The sequence below is a fragment of the Bicyclus anynana genome, chromosome 5 (genome assembly GCF_947172395.1).
Source record: "Bicyclus anynana chromosome 5, ilBicAnyn1.1, whole genome shotgun sequence".
In the NCBI taxonomy this organism is placed as follows: Eukaryota; Metazoa; Arthropoda; class Insecta; order Lepidoptera; family Nymphalidae; genus Bicyclus; species Bicyclus anynana.
Genome location: NC_069087.1, coordinates 7,933,339 through 7,956,672, shown reverse-complemented (window position 1 = coordinate 7,956,672; position 23,334 = coordinate 7,933,339). Strand labels below are relative to the sequence as shown.

At 37.0% G+C, this 23,334-nt stretch overlaps 1 protein-coding gene across 2 annotated transcripts in view; it reads left to right on the top strand.

Annotated features, from left to right (window-relative positions):
• LOC112047857 (potassium voltage-gated channel subfamily H member 8-like) overlaps positions 1-23,334 on the top strand; it is a 137,474-nt gene that overhangs the window by 67,243 nt on the left and 46,897 nt on the right. For both annotated transcript variants that reach the window (XM_052881786.1, XM_052881785.1), the window contains exon 2: positions 5,988-6,101. In XM_052881786.1, the coding sequence (XP_052737746.1) occupies positions 6,026-6,101 (76 nt within the window). In that variant the 5' untranslated portion in view covers positions 5,988-6,025. The remainder of the gene's footprint in view (positions 1-5,987; positions 6,102-23,334) is intronic.

Below are 23,334 nucleotides of genomic sequence, written 5' to 3'. Positions count from 1 at the left end.
ATCTTTGCAATTTAATTCTGACATGCTTAAATATGAGACAAGTCTCAAACAAGCGGAGTTCATTAAATCGAAACGTAAGAAGTTCAACTTTCCCATTTCAGTCGCTACTCAAGTCGGCCACTTTGTCATGATCTGTTTCCGTCGGAACCTTAATAATATCATCCTGATGGTGCTTTTATCTTTTATTTATTTTTTCTTATTCGAAATACTGTCGGTGGGCTCTGATTTTACACGAATCATAGACACAGATAAAGGAAAATGAGTTCTTTGTTTAAAAAGTAATTTGTTTTTTTGAGTTTTTCTTTTTCTAAGCTAAGCTTTCATCATCATTAGCTCCAGACCATTGCTGCATAGAAAGTCCAAACGAAATATTTATTTGCTTTTAAACTTCGTGTAAACTGTTGCCATTGTTTTTATTCGTAGATGTTATTGATAAATAATATTTAACTTACTAGCGGACGCCCGCGACTTCGTCCGCGTGGAATTCGGTTTTTCACAATTCCCGCGGGAACCATGGATTTTTTCGGAATGAAAAGTAGCCTATATGTTAATCCAGAGTAAAATCTATTTCCATTCCAAATTTCAGCCAAATCGCTTCAGTAGCCGCAGCGTAAAAGAGGAAACACACACACACACTTACACATAAACTTTCGCTTATATAATATTAGTGTGATTATATGTTAGTTACACAAAGTTTAAAGGTTTTATATATTTAAACGTTTCTATTCAGGAATAGGTTATTAACCTATAATCTGTCGGTATCTTATAGCAACGTTGAACGTTGAAATTGTTCAACGTATTCTGTACAATCCTAGACAAAATAACAACTTTGGTAAACAGCTTACTGACGGAATACATATGGAATATTGAAAACAACTACATGCTAGTGAAACTACGTGGCTATACAATACAATGTAAAATGTTCGTGTAAAATGATGCGTTGTTTTTGTATAACCTCTATTATTTTGTTTTTAGTAGGAATACGAAAAAGAGACTAATAGAAGTTATGCAAAAACAATGCATACTGTACACATAGTAGAAATACTAAGAAGAGAATATTAAAAGTGATGCAACATCAATGCATACGTACTACATACACAGTAGGAATACTAAGAAGAGAATATTAAAAGTGATGCAACATCAATGCATACTACATACATAGTAGGAATACTAAGAAGAGAATAATAGAACTGATGCAAAAACAATGCATACTATGTACATACATGATAGGAATACTAAGAAGAGAATAATAGAAGTGATGCAAAAAATGCATCATTTTACTCGATCATAATAAATCGAAAATAAATAAATATGTATTCTTCAAAGACGGTCTTGATCTATTAATATATACAGTTTTAGTCTAAAGTTAGAATATAAATAAATAACATAGCTGAATCTATAACAATCGCTTCGCTTTACACGATATAACGAAACAATGTGAATCAAGAATAAATAAATATTGTTCATATTATACAATCTTACGAGCAAAGCCAATGCTACTATATTAATAGATAAAGTGTGAAATAAACGTAGACAAAGAAGTCAATAGACAATTGATTGGCGTGCCGTTGTAAATCAAAAGATATACGATTTTGACATACAAAAACATTACTCTGATACATTTTCTCATATTAATATTTTTAACTAACTAGTTACTTACAAATTTGCATCAATTTGTGGTTGTAATTTCGTACTCACAATATATGTTTGGACCTTCGTTGTGTCTTAAAAATTGGTACGCAACATGACCCCACAATATTGAAATGGCTTGTCTCGTTGTTTTATAGAGTCCACACCTAACGCTTTTCTGAGGAGATGCGAAGGATGAATTCTATCGATCTATTTATATCTCTGTCTACGGTGATATGTATATTTTCACGTCTATCAAATACGTCCGGAACAACGCTTATTACAGCAGGAAATCACTGAATGTATCACACCGGGTTATTGGCGGTTTAATATTTTTATCTGTGCCAAACGTATTGATAGATTTATGGGCTAGTTTATTGGTTTCAGTGGGTTCCTGTCTACCTGTGAGATTAACAGATTGTTACAGAGGTATAAATACGCATCTGATATACAGTCGTGTGTCTGGTTTTTATTACAAAAATGGACTTTTGTGGAATATCATCATCATCATTTCAGCCGATGGACGTCCACTGCAGGACAAAGTCCTTTTGTAGGGACTTCCAAACATCACGATCCAATGAATCCCTGCGATTCGCTTGATGACGTCAGTCCACCTGGAGGAGGGTCGACCAACACTGCGCTTTCTAGTGCGGGGTCGTCATTCCAACACTTTGGGACCACAACGTCCATTGGCTCTTCTAACTATGTGCCCCGCCCATTGCCACTTCAGCTTCGCAACTCGCTGAGCTATGTCGGTGACTTTGGTTCTTCTGCAGATCTCCTCATTCCTGATTCTATAACGCAGAGATACTTCTAACATAGCTCGTTTCATCGCCTATGTGACTCTGAACCTTCTTATGAGGCCCATAGTTAGCGACCAAGTCTCGGATGTGTTTTGTGGAATACACTATAATAGCATTATAATACATGTCAATACCTACTCGTACAAGTAACTATACTGTAATTTACATCGGTGTAGATTATAACTACAACAAATAGCAATACTTTTAAAATAAAATGTATAAGTACAGAAATGCTCAACGTATTTAATGAGATGAAATGAGAAAAATATTAAAATCGGACTACTCAGTAAAAAAAGTTACACGTGTTCATTGTTCAAACATAATAAAATATACTCGTCGAATACACGTTAATAGTAAATATTTAATTCCTTGAAGTTTTGAGTATATTCATAATATTATGTACTTTACCTATGTTTTATATTCATTGTTTCACGGTTGGTGATGGGTGACAGGTCACGTAATAAATAAACGGACACAAAACCGATGAAAACAAATTACTCATGTCGTTTCCATTTAAACCTATGATTAATGGGACAAGCAAGATAAATGGGCAACAATACAACTATCAAATCTCGTGACAACTTGGAAAAATTATCGAAGTAGAGCAAGAGCCTGTGGTAACTAGATCTTCGTAGTTTTGTATAAGGCAAATCATCCGAGACCTGGTCGCTAACTGTGGCCCTCATAAAAGGGATCAAAGTAACTTAGGGGGCGATGGAGCGAGCTATGTTTCGGGTTTCTCTGCGTGATCGAATCAGAAATTAGGAGATCCGCAGAAGAACCAAAGTCACTGACATAGCTCAGCGAGTCGCGAAGCTGAAGTGGCAATGGGCAGGCCATATACATTTTGACAGTCATTGGGGTCCTAAGGTGCTGGAATGGCGATCCCGCACCAGAAAGCGCAGTGTTGGTCGACCCCCCACTATGTGTACCGAGGACATCAAGCGCGTTGCAGGGAGCCGCTGAATGCTCGCGGCTTGAGACCATTTTGTTTGGAAGTCCATGCAAGAGGCCTATGTCCAGCTGTGGACGTCCATCGGCTGTGTGACTTTGAGCCTTCTAATAAGGCTCAAAGTCACACAGCCGAGGAAAATCACTTACCATCAGGTGAGATTGTAGTCAAGAGCTAACTTGTAAAGAATAAAAATTATACTTGGATGGTTGAGAGTCTAGATAGATCCTTGAAACCTGCTATTTCTCAAAACCACCATGTTCCAAACGCAATAGTTTCCTACCGTAGGTAATCTAGCTATGGTAGTACTGGTAGGTATAAAGTGACAAACTTTTTTTTTTATAAATTGACGAAGGTGTGCCTATCACAGGCCCTCGATCTAAAAGTGATGTGACCTGATTCCGCACGAGAACACAAAATACACACCTCGTCACACTGTAACAATACCGCGGAACGTTTCTTTTCCGCATTCTCATCCAAAAAGTCTTTAGGAGTAAAGTCGACATTCATGGCTCTGAGCTTCTGAGCAGCTTGGTATATAACAGACAAGATAATGGATATAATGTTCTAATATATTTCAGATCCGAAATATAAATACAGTAAAAGCTCCTTATTCACGCTTCCTATATTCACGTTTTCACTATTCGCGGATTAAAAAATTGCGTCCCACTTCGCGGCTACACATTTCGTTATTTGTGGATCTGACTGACGAAACTGACGTAAAATCTGCAAATTTAAACTTTTACTAGCAAATACCTATTGCCGATATTGCGAATGGATGGTTTAAGATTGCCACTGCTTAAAAGCACTCTGAATAGAAGCTTTTAAAAAATGTCAAGCAAGAAAAAATTTCAAAATTCTTCAAACCGTTGTCTAAGACTGAAGATAATTAAATCATTTAATCAAAAACTTCAATTAATTGTTTTTTCTTTATATATTTGTTTTTTATTTTGTCACCCAAGAACGTATCCCATAGAATCCCATATAAAATACCATTACATATTCACGGTTTCTGTATTCGCGACACACTTAGAGAACGCGAATAATGAGCTTTTACTGTATACCAGTACATAATTAGTAATTTGTACTTGTCTCTACAAATTGTACACTATACTGCATAACTAGTAGCTTTAGTAAAGTTTAAGTAAAACCATAGTATAAAAATACAAAAATAGTATGAAAAGTATGTATAAAACGCTATTTTATTTAAATATGTATTAAGTATATTAAATTTGATTCATACCTATTTCGTGCTGAATACCTAATAAAAATTGGACTGTATTGTAAAGCTATCTAATATTAAAAGAACTTCCAAAAATGCGACATTAATTTGTTTGTTACGCTTTTACGCCTTAACAACTCAAACGATAATTATGAAATTTTGTACAGACGTTGTCAGGGATACTAAATAGAAAACATTATGTTCGCTATTGTTTCATTAGCTATTTTTTTTACAAGTTAGATCTTGACTACAATCTCAAATTGATCATACAATCCAAGATGGAAGCGGGCTAACTTGTTATGAGGAGCATGAAAATCTATACCCCTTTCATTTTCTACATGGCATCGTGCCGGAACGCTAAATCGCTTGGCGGTACGTCTTTGCCGGTAGGGTGGTAAATTAACCTCGGCCGAAGCCTTCCACCAGCCAGACCGGGACCAATTAAGAAAATCTCAATCAGCCCAGCTGGAGATCGAACCCATACTAAAGAAAAAAAGACTTCAAGCAGGCAGCACGACGCTGATTGATGTAGGCGAATCGCGAGAGATGCGTACTTATAACAGAATTAATAGGCACAATACCAGAATAGTATTATTAGGTACCTAAGTACTTGAGTGTAGGTATACATATGTGGTTGACGAAGGTAAACATAACCGAATAATTGTTCATTTCAGAAATCATTAGTGAAAAAAACGTATTAAGTACGTTAAAAATATTTGTGGGGAAGTATTTGTAATGTAGTTGAGAGCCTTGTGTTCAAGCAGGCGGTACCTTTGGCTGAGCGTATTTATTTAGGTCATGTTATGATTGTTTTCGCAGCTCTATATTGCGGTTTAATATATATTTTGATCATACCCGTACCTTCCATTTCATAGATATTTGACAAAGGCTATTGGTATGTTTTGTTAGTACACCATTTATAGTTATATTGAGATTATACTGATATTATTCTCTATTTCTCTAAGCTGCCCTTCCTATCCCTTCTAATAGGACAGTATATATCCACCACGCTGCACCAATGCGGGTTGGCGGTTTAGTTTGAAGTTAGTTAAAGAAAAATACATCTTTGTTATTTTTTTTGTGTGCTGAAAGTTTGTGCACCTATGCTTTTGCCATAGGTAAGTATGTGTAGAAGCACAGCCTTACTGCTGGACATAGGCCTCTTGCATGAGCCTCCAAGCACAACGGCCTCGAGTCGCCAGCATACAGCGGCGCCCTACAACCCGCTTGATATCTTCGGTCAACCTAGCGGGGGGTCGACCAACGCTCCGCTTACCGGTGCGGTCGCCAGCACCGTGAAGCACAAACTTACAGGCTTAAAAAAATGAGATATGTCTGACTATTGCAGGCTCTCATAATGAGTGTGTCGCTTCTATTTCAGGTGGAGGGTAGCGGGCGCGGGGCGCGCGGCGAGGGGTGATGCCGGTGCGCAAGGGGCTGCTAGCGCCCCAGAACACCTTCCTCGATACTATCGCCACACGCTTCGATGGCACGCGTGAGTCACTTTTATTCAACTATTTTTAGCTTTTGACTTTGATCTCACCTGGGCAATCGCACCAGTCTAAAAGTAAAATGGAAGCAGGTACTTAACAAAGAGGCCATGAGTTCGATTCCCAACTTTAGTCAGTTTGGGATTTTATATTTTCAAAATAGACTCAGGTCTGATGGTCTCGTGGTAAGTGCAGGCCATGTCTAGTTATTGTCAAAGACTTAACGCCGACGATTTAACAATCCGGTACAGAATACATTAAGCTGTGTATGGATAGAGCGTTCCCGTGTTACGCGTAGTTGGAAAACACTGACAACGCGTACATTGGATACGCGTACAGCTTCTGTACGGACCGCCGCGAACCTGTACGCGAGGTCAATCGATCCAGAGCGCTCTGCGAGCCCCAGTCAATCTGCATCTATTCATTTTGCCGTCCAAATATAGCGAACCCGGTCGTGTGCGTCCTCTTGACGCTCGACCAAAAACTGACCGACGGCCGCTCGAGCTAGTTCGCTCTGTACGCGTTTGTCCACGAGTGGACGCGTAGCTGCACGCATGGACGTGACGTTCTGGACACACGTAAACTGACTAAATGTACCAGTGTACGCGCTATCCGTACGCACCTTTACGTATTAAGATGTTGTCATAAGTTGAGGATGAGTCTCCTCTCAGATTGAGAAGGGTTAGGCTAATAGTCCATCACGCTGGCCCAATGCGGATTGACAGACTTCACAGACGGAGAGAAAATTCTCAGGTATCCAAGTTTTCTCACTATGTTGACGAGACACATAGTTTGTAATTTCTTAAAATACACATAGGTAACTGAAAAGTTATCAGTCATATTCACTGAGCTATCACGGCTCATCTCATAGTGATCGTTACGAATTCAAACATATTACCTAAACCTACACTTCGCCTCGTGGCACAAATTAGTACCAGTGCCATAAATAACCCCAGAACCCAAGCACCAAATTTTATCTAGATAAATTCTGTTAAAATACATTCAGTGAATAATTTACTCGTGTTTGTCTTTCATTTTCATTAATATACCTATTATATTAAATAAATTGTACTAGTAAAATGTGAAATTAGGAACAAAATTTTTCACCGCATTTTAATTCTGTGTAGTAGGGAAGCATATAATGTATAGCCTGTAGAGTTATTGTTGACTCGCTACTCTCATTTGTAAATGTTATCTTCATTTTTACAACTGCTCGCGTGGCGCGCTACTTTTGTTATAAAATATGGAAACTTGTGAAACCGCTATTTTTTTCATTTCATTTCATTTCATTCATCAATCAATAACAAAATTATTCATATATTATATACCAAGTCTCCGGCATGGATATCTGAGCTTAAAAACCCAAGGCCAAGTTAACGGTGGACGGTGGTCAAAACTCCAGAGTGAGGAACCTCCTTACAATACGCGCCGTCTCAAGCATTAGTGCCTGTTGCACGGATTTAGTAGATACTAGCGGACGCCCGCGACTTCGTCCGCGTAGAATTCAGTTTTTCACAAATCCCGCGGGAACCATGGTTTTTTGGGACGAAAAGTAGCCTATGAGTATCCAGAGTAATATCTATTTCCATTCCAAATTTCAGCCAAATTTCTTCAGTAGCCGCAGCGTAAAAGAGGAACAAACACACTTTCACACTTACACACAAACTATCGCTTTTAAAATATTAGTGCAAATGTGAATAGTGTGTGTACCACATCTTTCTATATCCGTCCCTTGATCGACACACATCTGACAACTAAGAAAATCTCAATCAAAATCAAAATTCATTTATTTTCAGTTACATAAGTGTATTTCAAATAGACCTACTTTACAAGCACTTTTTGAAAAGCCATGTTACGAATACGTATAATTAAAACGTAGAGGCTTTACGTAAAGTTACGTTTACGTAAAAAGGTTCGGTTCGGATGCGAAAGCTTCTCAAGGTTGGTCGCTTTTCGCAATAAGACGATTTGCACGACTATCGGAGCAATAACTGTAGTTATGAGTTTCAAGTAAAAACGACGTGCCTGTGAGAAACTATCGCAACAAAAATATACAAAACGTAAAAGACACTCGCCAAAGTATTACCACCGCAAAAAGTTTCGAAACGTAAGAGTAAAACCAAGTCAGTTATTAGTTATCTGGGGAAACACTTTCAACAACTTTGTCATAATTTGTTAGCTAATTAATGTTTACTGACATTTATCTGTAAGTTACCGTATCTATGTTGGACTACTTTATTTCTATAACAAATATACTTATGATTGATAAAGTTGACCAATCCAACGGCCCAACGCTGAAGCGTTCTTGCTACCACTCCACGAAGGGCATGATTTCTATAGCTAAAGGGATATAAATTTTTTGGCTGGTTTGGCTTTGGCCGTGGCTAGTTACCACCCTACCGACAAAGACGTGCCGCCAAGCGATTTAGCGCTCCGGTACGGATGTCGTGTAGACACCAAAAGGAGTGTGGATTTTATCCTACTCCTTACAAGTTAGCCCGCTTCCATCTTAGATTACATCATCACTTGCTATCAGGTGAAATTGTAGTCAAGGGCTAACTTGTAGAAAAAAAAAAATTAGCTTATGATTCTTATTGTAGTTCAGAAAGGATCGCTGTCAACTAGCCAATATGTCAGTCACAATCATCTAGTAATCAGCTTCTTCTTTCTTTCTTTCAATATCATCTGATGGTAAGTGATGATGCAATCTAAGATGGAAGCGGGCTAACTTGTTAGGACTAGAATGGAAATCGCTAAATGGCATGACGGTACGTCTTTGCCGGTAGGGTGGTAACTAGCCACGGCCGAAGCATCCCAACAGCCAGATCTGGACCAATTAAGAAAAACCAAAATCGGCCCAGTCGGAGATCCAAACCATATACTTCCGTCTTGTCTATGTAAGTCTACCGCGCAACACCACTGCGCCACGGATCCCTTCAAAATTATCTTATAATACTCGAATTTTAATCAGTTAATGGCAGATTATAATGTCCCACATTCTTGAATAAAGATAGGTATACCAGTTGAGAGGCAATATTGAACTATTTTATAAATAGATTGTACCTACTAGATTTAATACGCCTACTGGCATGCAATATGCAATATAGTTCGAAGCCAATTAGAGTGGCTAACATGCCTGAAGGCATATTGAGAGGTACTTTCAGGATATAAATTAATCGAATACATCCGAGCAAACAACGTTGTTAAGTCCGAGGCTATTTGTAAAAGGAAAGTTTCATTGATTGCAGACATCCGCGAGTTCTCGGCGAAAGATCTTAGAGTCTTGTTGTTATTTGATCCGCTTTATAAACATTCGATTTTTGCTCAAACTAATTGGAAAGCTTTCGTCTTATTTTACCGTAGCTAATATTTTTTTTACTGTAAGAGGTCATCTTCAAATTACATTATGTAAACACGACCCTTCAAGTTCTGTTATAACGGCCGGTCACTTTTAGCTTTTACGTGAAGACGAAAGTTGAATTTTGAACACTAGCGGACGCCTCGCGGTTTCACCCGCGTGGTTTCCGTTCCCGTGTGAATACGGGGATAATATATAGCCTATAGCCTTCGATAAATGGGCTATCTAACACTGAAAGAATTTTTCAAATTGGACCAGTACTTGGAGATTAGCGCGTTCAACCAAAGAAACAAACTCTTCAGCTTTATCATTTTTGTATAGATAATACTTAATACTCGGCTCTTAAATTCGAATATAATAAAAGTTAAGTTCAAAACTAAAACACATTTTTTTTTCAAAATCAAGCTCTATAATGTTGCCTGGAAGAAATCGCTACGTGATAAGGCCGCCTTTTGTATCCTACTTCTATGCTATACTTTTTTCTGTATTGTTATTTGTTCTTTCTTATGTTGTGGTGTACAAATAAAGTACAAATAAATAAAATAAATTTATAAAATATCTGTTAATTATTTTATCATTTACGGATTAAATAAACAACATCTTTTTTTATTGTATTTCTTTAAAATTTTGATTTTTTCATTCTTTTAATTCTTAGTCTTCATTTATTTTAATTTGATTTATGTGAATTTACAAGATACTTGTGTTTATAGATAATGGTAACATTTTATGAAACATTAGGTATATAACGTGCCTTATATGTTCATATTTTTATTTATTGTAATGTTCAGGTTACCTATTTGTGGTTGTAGATAGCACCAGGACCAGCAGGCAATATAACTAGACTGCTACTAACGATACCTCAGTTGTTAAATTATCATAAGAAAAAACATGCCCACATATCGCTCTAAATCATACATATCCTCTGTAGTCGTGAAATAAAATAGAAAAGTAAATAAAACTCGTCTCTCATCATATTGCATTTGTATGAATACCTACCGAGTTGGAACATTTGTTTACGCTCGTAAACCTATCTATACGGATGAAGTTTATTGTTTTCGAAATATAAAATTTTGCGCCAAACGTGCTAGACCGAAAGCCTATCTTAGCCAGACAATCCTCATTTTATGAAAGCTGAAAGTTTTAGTCTTACCATAGGTATGAAACATTATAAATATTATATTATAGTACGGTAGCCAATTAGGAGTTTGGACAGTGGTAATTTTGGTAGGTAACAGATTTTTAGGGTAGCGTTGTTAAAATTCGACCAACGATATAATTTTATGAAGAGAAATAGACAAATTTCAACCAATGTCGGTGGAAGCGAAAATACCGCTATCTCTTTAATTGCGTTATGACGAAAAAGATGAGACGATATTTTCTCAATTTCTCTTCACGTGGTCGCATTTTTATTTCTACAGGATATCATAAGAAATTTATCTCCAGTCGCTACTCTTAGCTTTGTGGCAACTTTTCCTAGAGGCCTTGAAGTTTCTTCTTTAACGGTGTTTTTCAAAGCCGCGAACGTAAGTGATTGATTTGTGTGTATGAGCTTTGGGCTTAGATGATTTAGGGTCTAAATCCTTGAGACCAGATCTTCCAAAGCCACTCCGATAACCGTGATAGGCTACAGTGCTTACCTATAGTAGAAGCATAGGCTAATAAAGGACAAACCTAATCTCCATACAAACTCGAACCCAAAAAATTCGGACGATACAAAGCTGAAAATTGGCCATAAATTAGAACATATAAGGAGATTTCATGAGGAAATTTTTCAGAAAAATCTACACTGGCTAAATCAGTTAAATCACTTGTTAAAGGTGCTTTTGTGCAACTTGATCGCATCCGTTTGACATTGACGAAACTTTATTGCATTATCTGTATCAAACTGACAGTTTGTCTATGGATGAATTTGACACATTTTGTCAAAATCTCTTAGGGAAACTGTCAGATTTTTCAAAATAATACATAGAATGAATTTACTATCAAACGTATTCGATGACGTTGGCATTCACATTTAAAGATGTGCGCATTTTCAAAGACAGCTGACAATGTCAATCAGTGAAATACACTTTTGTAAAGCTGGATCAGCATGAAAACCAGTCAATTAATAATGAAATTAGCTTATTTTCCCTTTTTTCCAATATTATTTTGTATACATATGTAAGATTAGAGTAATCTAGTAAAAAATACAAGATTTTTAGTACATTTTTCATTTAGCTGTATCGTTCTGAAAAATGGGCCCAATTTTGGACGTCTCCTTTTCATCATCATCATCATATCAGCCGATGGACGTCCACTGCAGGACATAGGCCTTTTGTAGGGACTTCCAAACATCACGATACTGAGCCAACTGCATCCAGCGAATCCCTGCGACTCGCTTGATGTCGTCAGTCCACCTGGTGGGGGGTCGGCCAACACTGCGCTTACTAGTGCGGGGTCGCCATTCCAGCACTTTGGGACCCCAACGTCCATCGGCTCTTCGCACTATGTGCCCCGCCCATTGCCACTTCAGCTTCGCAACTCGTTGAGCTATGTCGGTGACTTTGGTTCTTCTGCGAATCTCCTCATTTCTGATTCGATCACGCAGAGATACTCCTAACATAGCTCGTTCCATCGCCCGCTGTGTGACCTTTTCAGCTTTCATCAAATCAAGTAAGTCTGGCTATGGCAAGCTCTTAATCCCTAGATGAAGTTTGTTTTTACCAGTTTAAATCTACCGTTTTACCACGAACATTTTCGGTGAGTTTTTCATGATTTTAGTAGAATAAAATCGTTGAGTAAAACGCTACCTGACACTGTGTAAACACCTAGTACTATGGCTACCGCTTACTACCTTTTTTACTTATTTCCATAAAGCGTGCATAGTAAAATATTCTGCAGCGTAGAAAAATTCTGTACGTAATTTAAAATATTCAGATTTCCTTTCATGAAGCTGATTCATTTTGAAAAGCAAATATACGTTCGTTTGAGTACTGGGACGGTATGTGAAATATTTATATTAAAAGATCAACGGTTCCAACTGAAAACCAGCGCTGCATGCTCTTTTTATTTAAAGAGTATGTAGCATTATGCTGAGTTGGATCCGTTTACTGGGTTGTACCACATATCGCAGGATATTGTTCAAGAACAAATTGTGTTGTGTGGCATAATTCACTAATAAAGCTTTTTTCTTTCTTTCTTTCAAAAGAAACAGTACCAATGTTCAAATACATAATTACAAAAATATTAAATTAAAATAAAAAGAAACATAAGATTTCCTTTTATTTACTACTAGCCGTAGACGACACCCGCAGCTTCGACGTGTAATTTGGTTTTTCACGAATTCTGTGGAAACCATAGATTTTTCCGAGATAAAAGTAGCCTATATATTACTCTATAACCTCTTCTACCTTCTAACAAGGACAAACAGACAAATAGACACACCGACAAAAATTTTGAAAAGTTTGTGGTCGAAATTAGAAATAGCCTCATCTGTTATTTATTAGTGACATTAAATGTTAATATTCACATTGACACATTGCAAATAGGTTGCCTAATTAAATTGCGGCTAAACACACTTTTCATACAAAACCTAGGTAACCATGAACTTTAAGAAAATGGTAGAAAATTAAATAAATTTAATAAAAAAATAATCATTTAATTCTCACTCGGCACAATTTTACTAGGCAACCTTTTTGCAATGGTGTCAATGTGAACATTTTCTATCATATATTTCTTATACCTAAATTAATTCTTATACCTAAATAAATCATTTAATGTCACTAATAAATAACAATTCTAAGGAGCATGTGTTCTAAATTGAATATTTTCGGAGTATAAATTATTTCATTTGTAAATAGATCTTAAATTATGTCCCTTAAATCGCATCCTTATATTATGACCTAGCCAAACGTATTCATTGATAAATATCATGAAGTAAGTAGCTTACTAGTGAAGTGCAAAGTACAAGTTGCAATATAGACAGTCCTACTACGATTACGTAAAATGCAGGGATAGATAGAGGCGTGTATTACATGTTGAAAAAAAAAAAATTGTTATGCAGTTCGGCTACTGACGGTTCGGTTCGGACTTGTCAGCACCTAGAAAACATGGGAAATACTCCCGAGCATCCTGTATATTCCGTATACCAGTTCTTGTACTCTTAATGAATCTATAAAATAAGTTCTCGAGACATGAACGTCGTCGTCCGTCGTCGTACGTCATCTATAAGACAACATGGTTTATAAATGAGACCGGCAAAGATACTCAAGATGAAAATGTATACGTACATTCGACTAACCAATGACACTAGGGAACAGTAACTGAGAAAGGCCGACAGGTCTACGTTGCTATGCTGAAGATGTCGGAACGTGGTAGTAACGATACCTATTGCAAACTTCAACTTTTCCAAGTCTCTTGGGCCTTTATATTTATCTACAGTACAAACACGCGCTCTCTCAACTACGCCTCGAGGCCTTTTCAAAAGATATGATATTTTTTTCTTTCTCAAGCTTAATCGCAAATCTGCTGAAAGGGAAGATTATTTTATACCGACGATTCATTTTGGAAGGATATCGATGAATTGAATGGAGGATGAAAGACGGTGAATACATGTAAAACGGGTAGCTAATATGGCCTTCAATCGTGCCGGCGTGGCATCCTGCCAAAAGCTCCTCTTTAGGAAATAAAAAAATGTGCGATAAAAATCTATTTTGCGTTGTTAGATAGTCCATGCAATAATAACCGAGTATCTAGTAGAAGAAGAAGAAATATACTTTATTGTACCTACACTAAAAACAAAAATATACAAAAACTTATAATAAGACTTAGAAACTAATGTACAATAGGCGGTCTTATCGCTGAAGAGCGATCTTTTCCAGACAACCACTGTGGAAGCGAAAAACGTAAGCACAGATTTGGGTATACACACAAAATAAGACAAAGTTAAGAATTATATAAATACATATTCCTAGTATCTACGTTTTCTAAAAAAGATGGTGTTAGTTAGATATACTTACTTACCCACAAACAAATTGACTTTTTTTTTGTTTGATTGAACGCGCTAATCTCAGAAACTACTGGTCCGATTTGAAAAATTCTTTCAGTGTTAGATAGCCCATTTATCGAGGAAGGCTATAGGCTATATATTATCCCCGTATTCTTACGGGAACGGGAACCTCAAGGATGAAACCGCGCGGTGTCAGCTAGTACTTAATAAAGCAGAAAAGATCAATGTTTTAGCTGTGTTTCATGATTAACTAATATCTTACCATTAAGTGTAACTGCTAAACGAAAATTCATGTTAGCGATTATGTTATCATTTCAAGGACTCGAGCCCTTTGGGCATATATTGTGTCCTTTGTACCTTTATTGTAAAAACGGTATTGCCTACGTGCCATTTCGAGCATTTGATTATGTCGTTACCTGTATTGCTTGTTATCCCCAAAATAATATGTAGTGCAATTTTAAAGGAAAAGATTTTCGTCGCGTGTAGTATCGTATCCGACTTTTTTGCAATTTCTGTCAATGTTCAGCATAAATTATTCTACAATATTTTTTAGATATAACGCAAACGAAGTTGCGAGCGTCCGATAGTCATCATCATCATCACCATATCAGCCGATGGACGTTCACTGCAGGACATAGGCCTTTTGTAAGGACTTTCAAACATCACGATACTGAGCCACCTGCATCCAGCGAATCCCTGCGACTCGCTTGATGTCGTCAGTCCACCTGGTGGGGGGTCGGCCAACACTGCGCTTACTAGTGCGGGGTCGCCATTCCAGCACTTTGGGACCCCAATGTCCATGGTTCTTCGAACTATGTGCCCCGCCCATTGCGACTTCAGCTTCGCAACTCGTTGAGCTATTATCCGTCCGATAGTATGAATATATTATTAGTAAGCTTACGTATATGAATATTAGTAAGCATAAGTACAAATTAAAGTCGCCATCTAACGACTTTACAAACTATGGAAGTTATTGAAGAACAGGGTAAGAGAGTTCTTTGAAATGTCTCTTTCGTTCCTCTTTTATTTCAAGTCAGTGTAGGTACCTACGAGTAGATGCACCAAGCTTTTTACTTCCCCCTTTAATGATCGCTGTAGGTAGGTATACCTTTATTTACGCTTGTGCAGTGCTTTGTTCGGGAAAGAAGTTGATGCATCGATTTTTTTTAATTACAAATGAAGGGAGTTAAACATTCCGCGTACTTTTTCTGCTAGGAGTTAGACATTCGTAATATTAAAGTTATGTACTCCTATGGAGGATGAGATTTAGGGAGGTCTTCATTCAGGCCTTAAGATGCGCGTCTAGAGAACGATATTTTGTCTAAATATCGCTCTTTCTGCGATGTGTGAAAAGAGATGGCGATATGTAGAATATTAGAGTGATGCCACACTTTTTCCGCATCGCTGTACAAATGTGGTGTGCGGGGCCGCGGTACGGTGCCGTTGCGGAGCCGTGGCAGTAAGTGTGCCTGCGGTGCGGCGACGGAGCACGCTATGTGCCATATCATTGATATTTGTATGCGGGACGCCGCAGAGAAACCGCTCTGGCGCCGCGCCGCTACCGCATCGCACCGCATCATGTGGCTTCTTCCTTATTTTACTATGGCGAATACTTACCTACTGGCTGGCCCTGTCAAGTTTAATGAGCGCGAACAGTATTTTTGCCTCTCATGATTTTAAATGAAAGTGAAGTCCTGTTTAGGTTTTGACTTCCTTTCATGACAGAAAGAAAGACTAAGTTGTCTTAAAAGTTTTCAAGTCAACTTAGTCAATGCTTACTTAAATTTCGTTTACAGCGTCTAATTAATGTAGACTTATATCTATACTAATATTATAAAGCTAAAAAGTTTGTTTTTTTGTTGATATAGCATCAGGTGGACAATCTGCTTGGTCCGACAAATTATAACTGTGAGAAAACTCACCGTATTTTTCTGAGAAAAATGTGTTAACGACAGGCAGAGTGAAACAAAGTGATTCTAAACACAGCACAGAATATAAAGCACATAAGCTACGCTGTTCCGTTCTCTCCTTTTGAGGATCAAATCCCAAAAAACATATTCGTACATTCTGCCAGAACATAGAACTTCAACCTTTTTGGAAGCCTTTTAAAAATAATATAGTTTGTTTTCATACACTGTATTAAATTAACATAAATTTTATGTCTAATATCAATTGAAATATCCAGTTTTGTTACAAAACTTCAGTACTAAAACTTTACATTCAGCTTATCTGTTGGCCCCTCGTTGATATTTCAATTTTCAGCGAACGCTCGCCGAAATTTCTTTACGTGGGAAGTATTCAGTTACGTAATAGGCAGAATCGTATAAAGTTTAAACTCGTGATATTCTGTGAAGAAAATGTTTCACCGAGTAATTAGTTAAGGAAATATCACTTTGCATGATGATGATTCATTGCTTTAAGTATATTTTCTTGTAATTCTTGACGTAAAATTGGTAAGGATTAAAGAATGATGTTTTTTATTTAAATTGGCAAATAATGGTGAATGTGTTGGCAAGAATGTTAAACTGTCAATCAAGATTAATAAATTTAATAACATATCTGGGATCGTTACAAAATAAAACATTACTATTAGTGGTCATTATACCACTAGGATATTTGAGCCGTGATAGCCTGGATATTTGAGCCGTGAATGGATATGACCTCTGCCTCCGATTCCGGAGGGTGTGGGTTCGAATCCGGTCCGGGGCATGCACCTCCAACTTTTCAGTTGTGTGCATTTTAAGAAATTAAATATCACGTGTCTCAATCGGTGAAGGAAAACATCGTGAGGAAACCTGCATACCAGAGAATTATCTTAATTCTCTGCGTGTGTGAAGTCTGCCAATCCGCATTGGGCCAGCGTGGTGGACTACTGGCCTAACCGTCTCATTCTGAGAGGAGACTCGAGCTCAGCAGTGAGCCTAATATGGGTTGATGACGAATACCACTATGTGACAGTACGATTCTCTAGGTCCTAAATCGTTTTTGCATTTTAAAGTGCCTTATTGTCTTCATTTATGTACATAATATAGGTTATGTATGTGTTTATAGCACCTAGATTTATAATTCCAGCCTAGGTTTACTACTCAAGCTGGCGGTATAATAAATGTGTGACCTACAATAATGCGACGTTCGTACTGACCCTGAAAAATCGCCACCTGAGCTCCATGTAAGATTACAAATATAGTGTTTTATATATAGAACACGACTATTGATTTTAAAGGCCTCCTGTACATGTGAATTTAATCATCGGTTTAATCGGTTATTAACTCTTTTAAAAACCAAGAAAGAAGCTTGTATGCTGAATAGACTATCTCTGTGCCAAATTTCATCCAGCTTCGTTCAGCCTTTGAGTCGTGATTGAGTAAGAAACATGATAAAATATTCATAAGTAGTCCGAAATTTTGCAATTTCTGCGAAATCGTTATATCTACAATATACTACAAAACATGAAAAAAATAAGAATAAAATCGGTTGAGTCCTTCTCAAGTTATGACGTGACCGGGAATAGGGATTAAGATACGAGTAACTGTTTACATAAAGTTTGCAACAAGTTTATGCTTCGAAGAAATTTCGTGCTCTACGTGCAAAACGTTACAATGTGTTTATTCTTTTGTGGACCACGAATTATAACAACGAATTTCGAATCTCTTTTCTCGTTTAATTTATAAAGTAAACGCAGTAGTAAAACTTTAAATAGCGTCCATCGCGTAACCAATATAACAAATATAATCTATTCTCTTTTTTACCAGACTGCAAGAAGAGTTATGTTTTTCGCGCGATTCTTCTATGTATGTATGTAACATTCTTTATTACCTTATAATATGAAATCCGTTCTGAACGGATTTACATAATGAATACAGGTAATATCGTTAGCTTCGTCTTAATAACCCAAGTGTTCTTAGATAGGTGAAGTTAAAAAAAACCAACACGACGGATGTGAGACGCTATAGACTCGAGGTAAAAAAAATAATTCGAATATCGCGATATGAGTATCAAATTCATCAAGATATCAAAATTATGTATATCACGTCCATATAATTAAAAAAAACTACAATTAAAAAGCTTATTTATTAATCGCTATACAAAAAGCGAGGCGGATGTCAAGGTGCGAGCAGGTTAGGTTAGGCAGTCGGGTATTTTTTTTTTTAATTATTGAGACTGTGATGGACTCTCTCTATCGATCTATTACTCAGTCTACGAGTCTTACTGGGTTTTCAATATTCTCACACATGCTAGTTTCTAAATCATTCAATAGTTTCAGGACTTGAACTTTTTAGAAGGTCGTCCTACGAGCTAAGCGCCTACGCATTTGCCAATTTTACCGTTACCCAAATAACATGGTTTTTGAGAGCACATGCATTCGTAACCGCTAGCACGCTAATAGCTAGAAACTTTATTGCGGTCATGAGTGCAGCACGTTCGCAAAATGCTAATTTTACAGCCGGTCATTGTGCGGGCACACCGGCCAGTTAATCGCCGCTGGCGCCAAGCTCCAAATGTTATATGCAATCAAACAGATTCATTGAGATGATGCATTACATTTAAAGATGTTTGTTTAATTTTAATTACGTTGCGTCTCTTGCCCGTCTGCCGGCTGGTGTGACGTAATGAAGAGTACATACTTAGCAATTACTGAAAAAAATACCTAATTGAAATATATAAATATGTTATTTTTTAATAGGTAGGTAATAATTGATGGCCCACTTGGTAGACGAAGGTCTATTCTCTCAATCATCCAAATGTGCAGTTTTCGACGGCCTCCGTGGCGCAGTGCTACGAGCAGTGGATTTACAGGACGGAAGTTCTGGGTTCGATTCCCGGCTGGGCCGATTAAAATTTTCTTAATTGGTCCAGGTCCGCCTGGTGGGAGGCTTCTACCAGCAAAGACGTACCGGTATGATGTCGCGTAGAAACCGAAAGGGGTGTGGATTTTTATCTTTCTCCTAACAAGTTAGCCCGCTTCTATTTTTAATTGCATCATTACTTACTATAAGGTTTGATTGTAGTCAAGGGCTAACTTGTAAAGAATAAAAAAAGCATAAAGCGTATTTCTTTTTATATTTTCTTTGAATAATATGAGATGATCATATCGTGGGTCATCAGACTTTGCTTCGTGGCGTTACAACTTTTGAAAAACCCATTAAATATTAAACTTTAAGGATCCCTATATAAAATTTTACTACTCAATATCCTGAGTAGTATTGTTACGTATTGATAAAAAAGTTAACAATTTTTCTCTACCCTCATAGTATGAACTATTGTGTTATGAAGTAGTTCTTACGTGTTTTATACACATTCAGGTACATGCTTGGAATTCTGAATAAATTTCTCCTCTCTTGCTGAAGTAGATTATTGTTCGTAAAGGGGCGAAGCTATATGGTATAAAAAGCTTTACTTTTGCGTCCGCACTTCGTGCCCTGAAAGTTCTTACTGACCCGGATTACTTTAATCCTTACATCTAACAAATCCATTCAATTAGCGCTTATTTAATGCGTGAATAGACCCGGTTTATAGTTTTCTGATATACCAGTATCTGCATCCATGTATATGTCGAAGGATTAGATAGTAGCGCCATCTTACATTAATTAGACTAAATAATTATGTGGCGATATGCTGTTAGAAATGTCAAGGAGTATGTGTCGTTTATCTGTCTGTCAGTTGTTTGTTTGTGTACATCTGTCTCTGAGAGAGCTCGCGGTAGATTTCAAGTTGATTCAGTTGAACGCTTTTGCTGGATCTAGTCAGTTTAACAGTACCTAAGTGAAGGAGTTTGGTGAGTCAATTATGCATACAGTGAGGCCATTATAATTATAACATTGCACTGTTAGTTACTTTACTTGGCTGGAAGGCAACACGAGCGAGAAAGGAGAGTATTGGATAGCTGTAAAAGACGTCTTTAATCCTGCTACTAGCGGTTGCCAGCCCGTAATCTCGCTCGTGCTTGAATACCTGCCCTATGATAGATAGCCCAGGTTTACATGTGATAGTATCAGCGCTGTACTTGATTAGTATTGTAGTTAAAGGGTAGAACTGTATTAGCAAGTTAAGCGATCGTTCCGGTAATGATCGATAGTGTTACTTTGTGTATCTGCCATCCTTGACCCGTAAAGCTTAGAACCTGCTCTGGAGGCTACGGCTTCTCTGTTATCAGAAGTGGAATTTAGTCTGGCTCTATTATACCTACAACGAAAACTTCGATAGTTTTATTTTCTGACAAAAACAGAAATTGCTTTTTTTAATTGATTGTTTTAATTTTAACGTTCGTGGCATTGTTTAAAAAAGAAAATTCCAGGCTATATACGATTGAATAATATAGATTATACCAAACGAGGGTAAATAAATACCAGTGGATCTTTTTAATAAAATTCGCGAGATTTGTTTGGCGAGAAAAGGTTACCGGGTAAACTTGATATATTGATTCAATTTATTAGATAGGTTTATTGCGAGAGCACAGCCTGCGACAAAAGCGAATTATTTGTAGACAGTATGTCAAACATAAAAAAACATGAATAGTTTAAAAAACTAAAAAACACGCTTGATACCCATATCATGGGGGTGCATTTCAAATAACCTGTCCACCATCTTGGACGTCTGGTATATTGAATTTAAGTCACATGACTATTTTTTCATATTTCTGACAGCAAACCCTTTCATTTGCTATCCATATCATGTTTCAAATGTTGATTTCAAACAGCCAGTCCGCCATCTTGGGGAGGCCGCCATATTGGATTTTTAATGACGTTTCTTAGCTAGTCATATATTGTCATCATAGCTCAGAGCGTATGCAATTCTTTCATCCTAATCGAAGACCGGGAAGTGATTTTAGAGGAAGATTAGGTACTTTGCATAATTAAAAGCATCTGTCATTGAGTGTAGCAATTGTATAACTTTGAGGGAGAATTAAATTATTGGTGCGTGGAAAACCATGCGATAACGCCAACAATAGCGAATGAATTAATTTAGCGCGCTGGGGAAATTTTCATGGAATTAGCTGTCGTTTGATTTAATAATAATTGTTAGTGGAATTAGAATACAATCATAAATAATAATTATTAGTCTATAAACAGCCTTTTTATATGGAAACCTATCTATATGATTCATCTCCAAATCAAATAATGTCCTTTTTTATGTAGGTACCTACTATTTTTAGTACCTTAGTTCAGTGCCAACGTGTATAAATATTTTGTGTAAATGGTACGGAAAACACAGTGTTGGTCGACCCCCCACTAGGTGGACCGAAGACATCAAGCGGGTTGCAGGGAGCTGCTGGATGCTGGCGGCTCGAGACCGTTTTGTTTGGAAGTCGGTGCAAGAGGCCTATGTCCAACACTGGACGTCCATCGGCTGTTAATGTTGATGATGATGATGATGATGACCTTATGGACTAGCGGAAGTTAGCGACTTCGTCATAATGGCACCACGACGTTCTTTACTTTTTTTTAAATAACTCATCCTTGTACTTCGCGTTTTCTACAACTCAAAACGAAAGATGTTACAGAAACTCACACAACTCGCCAAGGCTCCACTTACTCATATCAAAAATCGACGCGCCTATAAAAGTTGTCACCTCAATATTCCCACGCGTTTTCCAAAATGAAATTTCAACTGAGACCGTACAAACTCATATAGACGACTCATACATGAACGAGAAATACATTTTATCGAGATCGTAGTAATCTGTAGATGGACCCGAGCAAATACGAGTATACTCATATTCTCGTGTTATACAATATGATCCAACGCTCTGTTTACTTCACCACAGTTTATTTTTCAATGTGTGCCAAGACTCGATTTATGTTCATTCTTCACTGCCAGTGAGATGTTACATCTACAGAGTTAAATCTACTACTGTAACTTGAAACAAAATATTTGGCATCACAACCAAATTAACAAAAGCATTTTTTGTATAGTAAGTCTAGTTAGTAACAGCTTAAGAGTCACAACCACCAACATCGTTGACCAGCATATTGCAGGATAATGCTAGAAACACGACCTACAATACGTCGCCTTACGACTGAATTCACCCTTTCTAAGGCTTACCTCAAATGCCAGTAAGTTCACTGGAAACTATACCCTGCAGGCAGTAATAAAATAAAATAAAAATTGAACCCGCATTTTTTTAATTAATTAAATAAAAATGTATTTTTTTCATTAGTTGACAACATTAAATAAGAATTTTTATCATGGCAACATGCTCGTAACTCACACTTTGAGGGATTGTGTAAACGAACGCGGCTACGCGAATATCACTATTCGCGTAGCCGCGTTCGTTTAAGGCGTATATAAGGCAATTTATGGAATTGTTTTGTTTCATGCATCTCTGTCTACGATTTATAGTTTCTTTTTAACTTGTGTCATATTGACAATATGACAATATTACATGACATTGACAGCTTACACAGGATATTAATTCAATTCCAGTTATTTTCATTGGTTGTTTTAAACACTTTTACTGTATTGTCTATGTCTACTTTCTAGACAAGGGAGCGAAACAAAAAAAATATCTAATTAAAGCGGGTTCCAAAAATTCTGAAAATTATTTTCTAAAGAGCAGTTTGTATCTTCTAAAATAATATCGACTTGCTTTATATTTATAAGTTGCTTGCTTGCTTTATATTTATATTTATAAGTTATAAATAATAAAGGCCTATTTTGGAACAAAAGGACAAAAAGTTTAAAACACATCTTTAGATGCGATAACATTTCAATGATCTTTCCGTAGATACTTTTACGTAAGTAACTCTCGTGGGGTCTCATGACCTTTCAATTTGAAGATGCTGAAGAAAATATGTCTTAGACTATGATTGAAACAGAAAAACCTATTTTTTTAGTAAATGTCTTTTTTTTATTCTTTATAAGATGGAAGCGGGCTAACTTTTTAGGAGTAGGA